At 45.0% G+C, this 14,199-nt stretch overlaps 2 protein-coding genes and 1 long non-coding RNA gene across 3 annotated transcripts in view; 2 read left to right on the forward strand and 1 right to left on the reverse strand.

Moving 5' to 3' along the window:
• Positions 1-1,930: 1,930 nt before the first annotated feature.
• Positions 1,931-11,012, forward strand: si:dkey-251i10.3 (UTP14A small subunit processome component). Its single transcript, XM_027159403.2, has 13 exons — positions 1,931-2,227; positions 3,493-3,583; positions 4,216-4,286; positions 4,397-4,601; positions 4,945-5,100; positions 5,398-5,517; positions 5,637-5,731; positions 6,285-6,486; positions 6,619-7,021; positions 7,626-8,062; positions 9,025-9,209; positions 9,361-9,460; positions 10,466-11,012. Exons 1-13 carry the CDS (start codon positions 2,211-2,213, stop codon positions 10,775-10,777), a joined length of 2,394 nt encoding a protein of 797 aa, XP_027015204.2. The 5' UTR covers positions 1,931-2,210; the 3' UTR covers positions 10,778-11,012.
• Positions 9,997-10,135, reverse strand: LOC125140288. Its single transcript, XR_007139578.1, has 2 exons — positions 10,073-10,135; positions 9,997-10,034 (listed from the first exon to the last, which is right to left on the reverse strand). It is a non-coding gene; the product is annotated as an uncharacterized LOC125140288 (long non-coding RNA).
• Positions 11,013-12,719: 1,707 nt separating the features above from the next.
• si:dkey-251i10.2 (uncharacterized protein LOC562682 homolog) overlaps positions 12,720-14,199 on the forward strand; it is a 4,768-nt gene continuing 3,288 nt past the window's right edge. The window contains exon 1 of the mRNA XM_027159405.2: positions 12,720-12,994. Coding sequence (XP_027015206.1) covers positions 12,805-12,994 — 190 coding nt within the window. The 5' untranslated portion in view covers positions 12,720-12,804. The remainder of the gene's footprint in view (positions 12,995-14,199) is intronic.

The raw sequence follows: 14,199 nt of genomic DNA on the forward strand, positions 1-14,199 counted from the left end.
CACCATCACCTTAAATACCATCACCACATTGTAAACACCATTACCATACCTTAAACACTATCACCACACCTTAAAACTCCATCACCTCAAACACCACTACACCTTATACACCATCACCACACCTTAAAACACCCTAAACACACATATACACACACATACAAACACGAATAATTCCATCCATTCACATAAAATGTTTACATTCAAACTCTGCCAGTTCTACTGTGGAGTTGGACATTAATGCTTCTGTCTGTGCAGCTAAATCACATCACAGAGTGTGATGTATGTGTGTGTCTGGTGCTCATCTAGTAAAGTAATCAATGACATTATGGCATGAAATTCCTGCAACAGCAGCATGTCTCCATGTCTCCAACACTTATTCCTCTTATTCTTCAGCAGGCTCACATGACATCTAACACGGCATACAGATATTTTTATGCATTTATATTTACATTTACTGCTCATGACGTCAGTCTGTTAATTATGCAGCAAAGCAAAGCAGCTTAAACTCTTTTTGTCTTGATGATTTGGGAAAACTTTAAAGTTTCCTCACATAAAACTTTTACGATTAAATAAACCTGCAGTTTGCAGCTGCAATACAGTCAACTCCTTCTGACTAATCAGAACCCAGGCTTTTGGTGTAAGGAGTTTTGCTTAGAAGAAAACTTCACCCACATAATAACTGCTCTGTCGTGCAGCTAAACAAGTGTGTGATGGACAAGGGTAAAATAGGGGCCAATACTTTATACACAGCAACAGATGGGCTATAGTCGGTAATTGTACGCCTACGAAGCTGTTGATGAAACAGTGTTTCGGTGTGTAACGTTAAACGATGAATATTATGAATATTATGAATATATTCTCGCAGACTTTCAAGCGAATGATTTCAGCTAATTGGACCTAATGGCTTGGCTCTTCGTCCTGACAGAAGGTTACACTCAAGCGTTTCTTTATTATACTTTATTTAATAGTCATTAATACTTAATTCAGACCCAAAACACACACAGCAGACAGGAATGTTAAGTCCACCGAATTCCATTTACATACACACATGTCTCTGATCCGTCATTTCCATCTGCGCGTCGTTCTCCTGAACAGATGGCAGCGGGAGGACGAGAGGCGCAAGGAGAACAGGTAAGAGGAACCCGTGTGTGCGCTCAGTACCTTCTGCCGCTCGTTCTGTTGCTCACAACATTTCACTAATTCTCAATAAAAACACATTTGAAAGAACACCAATCCAATGTGCACAATTTACCACTTAACCCCTTAAACACAAACACGTGTCGAGAGAGAGAACTTTCCTTCTTTCGTTTTTTTTTCCACTCTGAAGCTGAAGCTGGCCAAACGATAGCCATAGCCTTTAGCCTACAGTTTAGCACCGAATCATGTTTCTGTCTCAAACACGTTCTGTGTGATTTCTAATTCGGGCGACACGCCTACGTCTAGAAACAATTACAGAAATTGACGCTCCGTCGTTTTCTTCCTTGCTCAGTAGTTTGTGGTCAGATTTAGGTGGAACATTAACAAAACTTCATGACCAATCAGAATGAAAATAAAACAATACACATCCAGTTTATACAGCGCTCCAATGTATGTTAGATAAAGTGGATAAAATGAACGAGATGCGTTAAATGACATATTTGTGGCGTATTTGTGTAATTGCATTTTGTGTAAAAATAAATAAACAAACAAATAAATAGGAAAATAAATAAATAAATCCCAAACTGCTGCATCAACATTGAGTGTCATTTTCATTTTGAAAGAAACATTTATATGTTCAGTGTTAAATAAATAAACAGTTGTAAATGTGCTGAAACAAAATAAACTGACAAAAGCCTCTTTGTGTGTATTACAATATATGTGAGATTTGTAGGTTTTGTAAAATTGTAATAAATGTTTTATTTAAACTGGAACAGACTCCATGCCTTGGGATGGCCGGGTTTTATTTCCGCACACGTCATCATCCTGCGCCGACGCGTCACTGGCAACGGGGACGTGTAGTCGGATAAAATTGCGTTAACTGCAGCGGTATTCGTTGACAAACCGTACATTTAGAAAAAAAAACATAATATAATGTTCTGACAGTTGTTTAGTTCATGTTGTTTTGACCCTGAGTGGTTTTATGTGTTAAAGATAACTCTTGAGATCTCTATTGTGCGACTCTGCTGCTGTGCACGTGCGCCTGTGTGTGTGTGTGTGTGGACAGATTCAACATGGACTCCAGCAAAAGGTTTGTTTGTGTTTCTTCTGTCTCTCTTTTACATTTGTGTTGTTTAACACTTCAGAGCTTAAAGGACCTGAAGTGTCTTTAGTCAGTCAGGAACAAGTGTTGTGTGTTTGTGTTGTCAGTCAGTCAGTGTGTCCAGGACTGTTTTATTAGTTGTGTTAATGTGGCTAATAAGTTTATTATAGCTACCAGTTTAGTGTGTGTGTGTGTGTGTGTGTGTGTGGGGGGGGGATTGTGTATCTGTGTGTGTGTGGGATTGTGTATCTGTGTGTGTGTGTGTGGGATTGTGTATCTGTGTGTGTGTGTGTGGGATTGTGTATCTGTGTGTGTGTGTGTGGGATTGTGTATCTGTGTGTGTGTGGGATTGTGTATCTGTGTGTGTGTGGGATTGTGTATCTGTGTGTGTGTGGGATTGTGTATCTGTGTGTGTGTGGGATTGTGTATCTGTGTGTGTGTGGGATTGTGTATCTGTGTGTGTGTGGGATTGTGTGTGTGTGTGTGTGTGGGATTGTGTGTGTGTGTGTGTGTGGGATTGTGTATCTGTGTGTGTGTGGGATTGTGTATCTGTGTGTGTGTGGGATTGTGTATCTGTGTGTGTGTGGGATTGTGTATCTGTGTGTGTGTGGGATTGTGTATCTGTGTGTGTGTGGGATTGTGTATCTGTGTGTGTGTGGGATTGTGTATCTGTGTGTGTGTGTGGGATTGTGTATCTGTGTGTGTGTGGGATTGTGTATCTGTGTGTGTGTGGGATTGTGTATCTGTGTGTGTGGGATTGTGTATCTGTGTGTGTGTGGGATTGTGTATCTGTGTGTGTGGGATTGTGTATCTGCGTGTGTGGGATTGTGTATCTGCGTGTGGGATTGTGTGTCTGTGTGTGTGTCTGTGTGTGTGTGTATCTGTGTGTATCTGTGTGTGTGATTGTGTATCTGTGTATCTGTGTGTGATTGTGTATCTGTGTGTGTGTGTGTGTGTCTGTCTGTGTGTGTGTCTGTCTGTGTGTGTGTCTGTCTGTGTGATTGCGTGTGTGATTGCGTGTGTGTATCTGTGTGTGAGATTGTGTGTGTATGTGTGATTGTGTGTTTGTGTGTGAGAATAAAAAGGTGTGTGTATATATGTGTGTGTCATCATATAGTCATCACAATGTCAGATATTTGTGTGTAGATAAATTCTGAAGTATTTTTAACGTGTTACTTTTCATGATTTAATAACAAACTTCTTTTTAATTTTTTCTTTCCAGCTGAAATAATTGTTACTTTTTCTTTCTACAGAAAACGTAGTAAAATGTCTGCAGTGCTGGTGGATGAAGAGGAGGAGCTTTCTCCTGACGAGGAGAACATGATCAGTGCCAGTGAGGATGAGGTAACACACACACACACACACACACACACAGAGTTTTAACATTTAGACTTCACTAAGTTAAAAACCTGAGACATCAGAACTTACACAAGAACCTTTTAATTTGGATCTTTGGGAACACATTTTCCCTAAAATTAAATCATTTCTACACAAAACACACATCAGTTGGATTGTAAACCAAACACGATAATTACACGATAATTACACAATAATTACACAATAATTACACAGTTACACAACAATTACACAATAGTTACACAATAAGTTAACAGAAGATTTTTTTTCTTCCTTCCTTCAACAAAGTCTTAACTTTAAACGACCGTCATGTAAACAACACTAACGGTGCCGAGAGGCGTTGCCGTGGTGATAATTTGTAAGCAGGGCTTCGTGATATGTCGTAATGTTTGTTGATTAACTTTAAAAGATATCGAAAGCAAACGTGTATTTTTATGTTGAAATAGTTTTCGAGGCCAAATCCCAAACTTGTGTTTATGTGGAACACACTCTGGGTTATTTATCAGCTGAACTACTTTCACTCGACTATCTCCTCTTTTTTTTTAAATGTCTGTCTGGGATTTCTGTAAATTTGGAAATTGGGAGTTATGAATTTGTATAACAAATATAACTGTACACAGGAGGGTAGTGATGATGACAGGAAACACGCCAAGCTCCTGGAGGCCATCAGCTCTCTGGGAGGGAAGAGAAGGTCAGTGTGATTTTTTTTTTATTTGTTATTTTTATTTTGTGTGCTAATCTAACTAATGTCAGTGCTGCACAGATGTTGGTTGTCATGGTAAAGCATCATCCTCTCCTCAGGAGGAAGCAGGCAGAGAGAACGGAGGCCAGTCTACAGGTCTCGGAGTTCTCGATGAACGCGGAGGGAGCAGGAGAGAAGATCAAGCTCTCAGACCTGCTGGGTTCCATGGAGAAAGCGCCGAACACCACCAAGAAGCAGCTGAGGAAACTGCAGAACTCGAAAGAGACGCTGGAGCTCCCGCTGAGCCGGCAGCAGTCTGAGAAGGTGTGTGTAATGCCCTCAATCATGAGCACACAACATGAATGTGAAGTCATGGGGTGCCAATACTTTCACCTTCACTGGGAGATCATTGAATGTTCTTGGGTTTTAAACAATGGCAGCAGCAGTTCAGAAACCTGCTCGAGCTACTAGTAACAATAATAAAATCGAATTAATTTAATTGGCTTGTAGAAGCATGTCCCGCCTCTTCTGCATTCTCATTGGTCACAACAGTGTGTGTGTGTGTGTGTGTGTGTGTGTGTGTGTGTGTGTGTGTGTGTGTGTGTGTGTGTGTGTGTGTGTGTGTGTGTGTGTGTGTGTGTGTGTGTACGTGTGTGTGTGTACACAGATCCAGAGGAGTGTGGCGTATGAGCGCACCAGTAACGATGTGTCCCGCTGGGAGAGCGTCATCAGGCAGAACCAGAAGGCCGAGCAGATCGTCTTCCCTTTAAAACAGGAACCATCTCGACCCAAACGTGTGGAGCAGGTGGTGGCCGGCTGGAAGGTGTGTGTTCTGTCCCCGTGCGTCTGTCCCCGTGCGTCTGTCCCCGTGCGTCTGTCCCCGTGCGTCTGTCCCCGTGCGTCTGTCCCCGTGCGTCTGTCCGTGTAGCTTTATATTTTTAGCACTAATAAAAACTCTCTCTCTCTCTGTTTGTCTGTCTGTCTCTCTTTCTCCCCCCCTCTCTCTCTGCCTCTCTCTTTCTCTCCCTGTCTCTCTCTGTCTCTTTCTCCCTACCCCCCCCCCCGTCTCTGTCTCTCTCTCTGTCTCTTTCTCTCCGCCCCCTCCCCCTCTCTCTCTCAGACTCAGACCCCTCTGGAGCAGCAGATCTTCAGTCTCCTGCGCAGTAATAATCAGCCGGTCACTGACCCCGTGTTGACCCCTGTGGAGGAGGCGTCCATCAAGGCTATGAGTCTGGAGGAGGTGAGCATCAGTCACACGTCTCGCATCAGCTCTGACTAGGAAACATCACCCAGTCAGTTTCGTTATGGATTTGAGGTGTTGTGTCTCTTTGTTGTTAAACTGCTCCTGGTTTTGTGCAGGCGAAGATCCGGCGTGCTGAGCTGCAGAAGGCTCGAGTGCTGCAGTCTTACTACGAGGCTAAAGCTCGGAGAGCGAGAAAGATCAAAAGCAAGAAGTAAGTGGAGGAAACGTTAGTTTTAGTAACTTTTAATAACAGCATTTTACTTTAGATTTTATTACACTGTACGTTACAGAGCACACGTTACAGAGCACATGTTACAGAGCACACGTTACAGTGCACACGTTACAGAGCACACGTTACAGAGCACACGTTACAGTGCACACGTTACAGTGCACACGTTACAGTGCACACGTTACAGAGCACACGTTACAGTGCACACGTTACAGTGCACACGTTACAGAGCACACGTTACAGAGCACACGTTACAGTGCACACGTTACAGAGCACACGTTACAGTGCACACGTTACAGTGCACACGTTACAGTGCACACGTTACAGAGCACACGTTACAGAGCACACACACCTCGTTTTGGGTGTGATTGAGTTTAATCTTCTATAATGCACTTAACACCTTAATGTTTTAAAATAATTACTTTTAAATAATTCTCTCTCTGTCTTTCTCCCTCTTTGTCACTCTCTGTCTCTGTCTGTTTCTGTCTGTCTGTCTCTCTCTCTCTCTCTCACACACACACTCACACACACACAGGTATCATAAGGTACAGAAGAAAGCTAAACATAAGAATTTCCTGAAGCAGTTTGATGAGATGATGAAGACGGATCCAGATGCAGCGCTGGAGGAGTTAAAGAAGATGGAGCTGTCCCGGATGGAGGAGAGGATGTCCCTCAAACACCAGAACAGCGGCAAGTGGGCCAAGACCAAAGCCATCATGGCCAAATACGACGACTCTGTAAGACCGATTACATGGAAAATCTCATTCACTAGTTCACTGTAGTCACCAGTTTACTGCATCAGAGTTTGTGTTTGACTCTTTATCTTTTACAAAGAAACTGGTTTAAAGGAGCCGTGTGTCATTTTTCAGGCCCGTAAAGCCATGCAGCAGCAGCTGGAGCTGAACAAGGAGCTGACTCAGAAACTGGTCGTGCCGTCAGACGACGACGACGAGGGAAAAGACGACGAGGAAGAGCCGAGCGCAATCCCCGACCTGGTGAACGATCCCGAGTCAGTCAGCGACACTGTGAACCCGTGGATGAGAGGCAGGCTGACTGCAGAGGGTCACGAGGTCACGGAGGATCCTCACACCATGACCGTAGAGGAACCAGCAAGAAGCCAGCAGCAGGATGAGGAAGAAGAGGAGGAAGAGGACGAGGTGGAGAATGAGGAAGAGCAACTGCTGAGGCACTTTGAGACTAAACGGAAGCTGAGGCAAGATGAGGAAGATGATCTGGTCCCTTTGACACAGGAGGAGGAGGAGGAGGACGACGGTACGTTCTCACCTACTTGCTTTGATGTGACTGTGTAATGATTGAGACACACAATCATTCGCTAAGCAGAACCCTGCCTTCTGTTCCACCACACTGTCGATTTCTGTAATCTGATTGGTCAGAAGGTATCAGTGCACCCACCAATCACATGTTTATGTTAATGCACTCGTGTTAAGTAAGTCTCCAGTGTCTGAGGTAAAGATGTAACTACCTTTTCTGACATGTTCAGGAAAGAGGAGCTGTTGTGGTTTCATAGCGCGCACACACACACACACACACACACACACGTGCACAAACACACACACACACCAGGCTGGCGTATCTGAGGTGTTGGAGATGAACACTACTGTATTGTATACACACTGCAATAAAGCGCTTCTCATGTATTATCCAGTAGCACTGATTCACTCGACTGCTGAAATCTCGTCTCCAGTTCCACGGGTCGGCTCCGGTCGCTATGGTGATGCGAATAATATGCGGTTCAGATTTCCGGTGTAATAAAGAGGAACATGGTTATCACTCAGACATGGCCGCAAGATCATGTAACACTTAGATGAGTGAGCGCGATCACGTGATAGCTGACCTTCTGACCTTTCCTCCGCAGACGGCGAGAAAACGGCGAGAGATGTACAGAACGAGGAGGAGGAGGAGGAGGAGGAAGAAGAAGAGCAAGAAGAGGTGGTGTCTGAATTCAACACCTTGTTCAACAGGTTGATGAACACTCGCACAGCCACGGAGCCGCCGCCACCCGGTAAAGCTGCTCAGGTGGAAGAGGCGGAGCTTGCACATGAAGAAGAGGGGCTTCTGGATGAAGGGCCGGTCCGTGCTCGCACCATGGAGGACCTGGAGGCTCTGGTGCATGATGGGATTGCGGAAGAGCCTGTGGTGGCTGTTCCACACGCTGCCAGCGTGGACACGGCATCTGAGCCACGGAGCACGAAGAAGAAAGGAATCGACCTGAGAGAAGTGCTCACTAAAGACGCCAACGGGATTAAAGTGCCGCTGGCGCCGACCGTGCAGGAGGGAGATGAGGAAGAGGAGGTGAGCGCTTTTTACTGGGTCCTGATTTCCTCAACACTCAAACTGTAAAACACCTGAAGAACAAGAATCTCTCCCTCCCTCCCCCTCACTCTCTCCCTCCCTCCCTCCCTCCCCCTCACTCTCTCCCTCCCTCCCTCCCCCTCACTCTCTCTCTTACACTCCCTCACTCTCCCTCACTCTCTCTCTTACACTCTCTCCCTCCCCCTCACTCTCTTCCCCTCACTCTCTTCCCCTCACTCTCCCTCACTCCCCCTCACTCTCCCTCACTCACTCTCTTCCCCTCCCTCCCTCCCCCTCACTCTCTTCCCCTCACTCTCTCTCTCTCTCTCTCTCTCTCTCCCCCTCCCACTCTCTTCTTCCTGAAGGGGATTAGTTAGTGCAGTTGTACTTTACTGTTGTACACACTGCTCCATGACGCTCGGCTCCATTTCGACCTACTGACTGAAGCTCCTGCTGTTTTATTCTTGTGTGTTTCTCCTCTCATATTTTGCGCCCTGCTGCATCTCGAGCATTAATTATGACATGTTATGTTTTATACTCCTGTGATTTCATTAGAAGTGGATGTGAGGCTTGAGCTCTGTCATTATCGTTTTATGCGTCATGAATACACACACACACACACACACACACACACACACACACACACACACGAGTCTGAGCAGGTGAGTCAACTCTACACTGAGGAATCATTTAGTCCTGAACTTCTCTGATGGAGAACCGAGGCTCGATTCACCTGCAAATAACATTATTAACTCTCACTGTGGTGGGGTCTCTCTCTCTCTCTCTCTCTCTCTCTCTCAGACACTATCTCTGTTTCTTATGGTTTATCTCTGTCTCTATTTTATCTTCTATTATCTTCTATCTCTAAAAAAAAATCCTTTTTCGCTGTAGACAGTAAACAAGCACCTTGTGGTTATGAAGGTAAGAAGTTCTGATAGAAACGCCTCATGTCTCCTCCTCAGGGCTCATCGGCGCAGATGTCCATCATTAAAGAGGCCTTCGCAGGAGACGACGTCATCTCCGACTTCCTGAAAGACAAAAAGAAACAGGAAGAGGCGGGGAAACCCAAAGTGGTGGACCTGACCCTTCCAGGATGGGGGGAGTGGGGCGGAGTCGGACTCGAACCTTCCAAATACAAACGTATGAAGTAAGTGATGCAGGAAGTAGAACACGTCCTCATGTGATTGTTGTTACCATGGATACGAGGAAATAAAATCCGGAATGATGTTTAGTAAATAATGAAAAGGGAAAATGAGGTCGTGGCCGTCGGATCAGTGAGCGTGTGGTTTTTATTGTAGGTTTCGGCTGAAGCCTCCTCCTGCTGCCCCAAGAAAAGACAAGAAGCTTCCAGCTGTGATCATCTCTGAGAAGAGGAACTCGTCTGTGGCGTTACATCAGGTAACCTTCAGCCCAGAGAGGGTGTGGTGTTACATCAGGTAACCTTCAGCCCAGAGAGGGTGTGGTGTTACATCAGGTAACCTTCAGCCCAGAGAGGGTGTGGTGTTACATCAGGTAACCTTCAGCCCAGAGAGGGTGTGGTGTTACATCTGTAACCTTCAGCCCAGAGAGGGTGTGGTGTTACATCAGGTAACCTTCAGCCCAGAGAGGGTGTGGTGTTACATCAGGTAACCTTCAGCCCAGAGAGGGTGTGGTGTTACATCAGGTAACCTTCAGCCCAGAGAGGGTGTGGTGTTACATCAGGTAACCTTCAGCCCAGAGAGGGTGTGGTGTTACATCAGGTAACCTTCAGCCCAGAGAGGGTGTGGTGTTACATCAGGTAACCTTCAGCCCAGAGAGGGTGTGGTGTTACATCAGGTAACCTTCAGCCCAGAGAGGGTGTGGTGTTACATCAGGTAACCTTCAGCCCAGAGAGGGTGTGGTGTTACATCAGGTAACCTTCAGCCCAGAGAGGGTGTGGTGTTACATCAGGTAACCTTCAGCCCAGAGAGGGTGTGGTGTTACATCAGGTAACCTTCAGCCCAGAGAGGGTGTGGTGTTACATCAGGTAACCTTCAGTGAACACACAAAGGATCCAGAGATTGTAATACTGGTTATTACAGCAAACTAATAGATCACCTGTATGTGCTGTAAATATCTCTCTCTCTCTCCATCTCTCTGTCTCTCTCTCTGTCTCTCTCTCTCTCTGTCTGTCTCTCTCTCCATCTCTCTCTTTCTCTCACCCTCTCTCTCTCACCCTCCCTCTCACCTCTCTCCCTCTCTCTCTCTCTCTCTCACCCCCCTTTTCTCTCTTTCTCACCCCCCCTCTCTCACTCACTCTTACCCTCTCTCTCTCTCTATCTCTCTCTTTCTCCATCTCTCTCACCCTCTCTTTCTCTTGCCCCTCTCACTCACTCTTACCCTCTCTCTCTCTCTCTCTCTCTCTCTACCCCCCCCCCCCTCTAGGTGAGTCAGTTGCCGTTCCCGTTCGAGAACAGCTCCCACTTTGAGGTGTGTATGCGTTCTCCTATTGGTCAGACGTGGAACACGCAGAACTCAGTGAAGAAACTCACTGCTCCCAAAGTGGTGACCAGACTGGGCTCCATCATCGAGCCACTGAGGAAGGAGGACTTCCTGCCGGAGGAGAAGAGCGCCGCTGCGATGAAGAAGCAACCGCAGATCGTCCTGGAGGAGAAGAGCGGGAAAGTAGGGCAGAAAGGTGGCGGAGGCAGGAGAGCAAAGAAACAACAGCAGCAGAAGAAGAAGAAAGCAGATTAAAGGAGTGAATAGTGTGATGGTGATCAGGTTGGATGATTGACTTTTGGACTCGAATTGTCCTGAACGAAGAGACAGATGACTTTAAACTTCATAAAGGACAGAATGTGAAGCTACAGTGAACTGATTTAATACAAAAGTCCTACAAGACAAACTTGTTAAATGTAATCAGCTTGTTTTTGATGGAGTCTTCTGACCTCCTTCTGTTTCTCACCTGGAATTAAACTTCTTACTCGTATTCTTTCTTCTTCTATAGATTTGTGTGGTTCTATAAAAAAAAAGTAATCTCTCTCAAATCGTCTGCTTCTGCATTTCAGCTTGAAAAGCAGGAACTGTTTTGATTTCAGAATAAAGGAAACTTGTTTTTTCCTGAACAAACCAGTTTGGTAATGGAGAAAGGTTCGATTTCACATCTCTGTGTAGGAAACAGAAATATGGTTGATTTCATAACAAAGCTCAGACTCGCTTCTCAGAACAACTTGAAGCTCGTACAAAAGTGCTTTAAGTCTCTATCACTGAATGCATTAACTCTGGGTCTCGAGGTTAACACTTTAAACTTTACACACTGTTTAAAGTTTTTTTATATACACACAACAAACAGGAGAAAGTGAAAGCTAAAGTGTTTATAGGTCTTCAACCGTGGTTTGAAAATATCCAGTGACTCAGCTGTTTAGACCTTTAAGGGACCTCAGTAAAAAACAGAACAGGGTCTTGTAGTAAACTTCCCTCTTACCCTGAGAGAGGCTGGGTCAGTGCTGTAGCTCTGAGGGTGTGAGGTGCAGTGTGAGGAGTGATGAGGGCTTTGGGGTAAGAGTGAGATGGTCCGTTTTTGGCTTTGTAGGCCAGCATCAGTGTTTAAACCTGATGCGTTCAGCTACAGGAGCCAGTGGAGGAACACAGCAGTGTGGTGGTGTGGAGAACTTCGGCAGGTTGAAGACAAGTCAGACGTCTGCATTATGGGTCATTTACAGAGAATAAATTGTGTCCGTATGTAAACCTGCTGGAGAGAGCTGCAGTGTTGACATGACGAGACCGAACATGTACCTCAACAACAAGGAAGTAAATCATGCCACAGCTCCGGATTTAGATCTGGATTACAATAGGTGCTTGTAGTTGTGTTTAGATAACCGCAGGAACGTCGACACCGGAGACATTTATTAACTACAGTGTCTTACAGTGTACACATCATGATGATTAAAACCAAATGCTCTGTGGCGTTGATCCAAAAGCCAACCGATTTTTCATTTACCGATCAACGTAACGATTCTCTTCATTTCGGTTCATTCCATCCAATCACATTTTAATACGTTTCCTCTTCACCTGTAATAGATGTAAGTTTCCACTCACACTCAATCGGTTTATTTTATTCATTTCTTCAGCTATTTGTAAGCTCGGATCTTTAACGATCCTTAACGTACACTGAAATGAGTGAAAAATCTGTGTTTCTTTCTTAACAATTTCAGTAAAGGTTTAACCGGTGTGGTTTTTAGGAGAAACATCAACGTTCTGAGATCTGCAACAGATTCACACTGTGTGCATTTTGGAGCTCTTGATGAACACAGAATCTGTCCACACTTCAGCTTATAACATCAGATTCCATGATTCGAGTGTTGCCAAGTTTCTGAAAACAAAACAAAATCTCATAAAGAAGCTCATTGTTGAAGCTGTTGAACAACTTCATTGTTTAAAAAAATAATAATAAAAATAAGATCCTGAGATATTTGCATGATCATTTCCGTGTTTGCCCATCACGGTATGATCGTGTGTGTGTGTGTGTGTGTGTGTGTGTGTGTGTGAGGGCGCTTCTGGGAAATACATCCTCACCTAAACCACCATGAATTGTTCATTAAGGTCCGTCATGCCAAGCATGTTGAAAAAAAAAGGGGAGGTTTTTTGTGGGTTTCTTCATGCTACTGTGACTCAGCGCAAAGTTCCTTCTAATAGCTGACCTTCATCTCAGGACTCAGTTTCCTTCCCCTCAGGTTTGGGACACACAACTTCTCGTCTGTTCTTGTGGATTCTCTAGTAACATGCAGCCTGTGCTTTTTGTCACCGTTTGGCTCCTGGTGTTGTCGGCTGTAACGGGATATCCGACAGGCGCTCCGGTCGCCAGGTGTGTGGATATGACCCCCGGACACGGTGTCCCTTCACAGACGAGCCCCTCTCCTTACACCATCGTGATCAGCAGCACCACCTTCACCCCGACTCAGTCAATCAGAGGTAATGTCTGCTGCTACGGTTTGATTTCACAGTTTCTTTATTTTTTGGAGCAGAAACCTGACCGACGTTCTGGAGTAGAAGGGATTAGGAAAGAGGAAATGCGACACCGTGTGTTTGTTGGCAAGAGGAACTCAAAGGTGTGGCTGTCTCCGTGTTCATAATAGAACAGGTTTAGAAGAACACGTTATTGGTAGAGGATGGATGGATGGATGGATGGATGGATGGATGGATGGACGTGTTGAAATAGTGAGCATATAAATGAAGAGCTCCTTCAGGAGTGAGGAGAGAAAATGAGCTGGCAGAGATGAACGGATGGATGGAATGACTGAAGGATTGAGGGCACTGGCTGAAAACAGATGGATGAATAGATGGATTATGAGCTGCTGAAAGAGGGTTGGATGGAGGGATAGCTAATGAAGTGACCAATAGAAAAGGATGGATGGATGGATCGATAGGGAGAGAGTGAGAGGGATATATATCTGAAGCAGGCCAAGAGGTTGTTAGATGAATAAAAAGTTGGGAGAAATGGATGGATGGAGAGATTGAGAGCTAATAGAGATGCATAAAGATATGAATAGACGGAGGGACGATGAACCGTACAAGAGAGTTGGATATTTGACAGATGGAAGGACAGAGGAACTGGTAAACTAGATTAAACAATAGTTCTTAGAGAGAGAGAGAGAGAGAGAGAGAGAGAGAGAGAGAGAGAGAGAAAAAACAGATGAAGAGGAAGTGAGAAGGTCTGCAGGGAGGAGGAAGAGGATGATGAGGAGGCGGTCAGAGGTCCGCCGTGACGGATGGAGGGATGATTTCGCTGATGAAGTGAAGCGAGGAGGAGAATTTGGAAATGGACGGAGGGTTTGAAAGGGTGCAGATGTTTAAAATGGAGGTGTGATATTAAAGGTGTAATATGATGCAGCCTACAGAGGCGGTTAGTGTTAGAGGAAGAGGAAGAGCTTATAATGCTTCATAAGTGATTCATGATAACATTAGAGATCTTAAAGAAACAGATTAGGAAAGCTCCAGTGAGCTCGGAGATGGCAAGAGGATGGAGGGGTGGTTTTTTTTTTGGAAGTCTCGTGCTTTAAATATCTCTCGAGTTACTCAGACGAGCGCTCGACTGTTTCTGTGTCTCTCCGACCTGCAGAATTAGTTTTAGATCAATTTACAAAAGTGGATTATTGTTTCTGTATCGATACTAACGA

Source organism: Tachysurus fulvidraco, chromosome 26, assembly GCF_022655615.1.
Source record: "Tachysurus fulvidraco isolate hzauxx_2018 chromosome 26, HZAU_PFXX_2.0, whole genome shotgun sequence".
NCBI lineage: Eukaryota > Metazoa > Chordata > Actinopteri > Siluriformes > Bagridae > Tachysurus > Tachysurus fulvidraco.

Coding starts and splice junctions, on each gene's coding strand:
- si:dkey-251i10.3 (XM_027159403.2), top strand. Junction 5,732..6,284: donor AGAAAGATCAAAAGCAAGAA/GTAAGTGGAGGA, acceptor ACACACACACAG/GTATCATAAGGTACAGAAGA. Junction 6,487..6,618: donor TGGCCAAATACGACGACTCT/GTAAGACCGATT, acceptor GTCATTTTTCAG/GCCCGTAAAGCCATGCAGCA.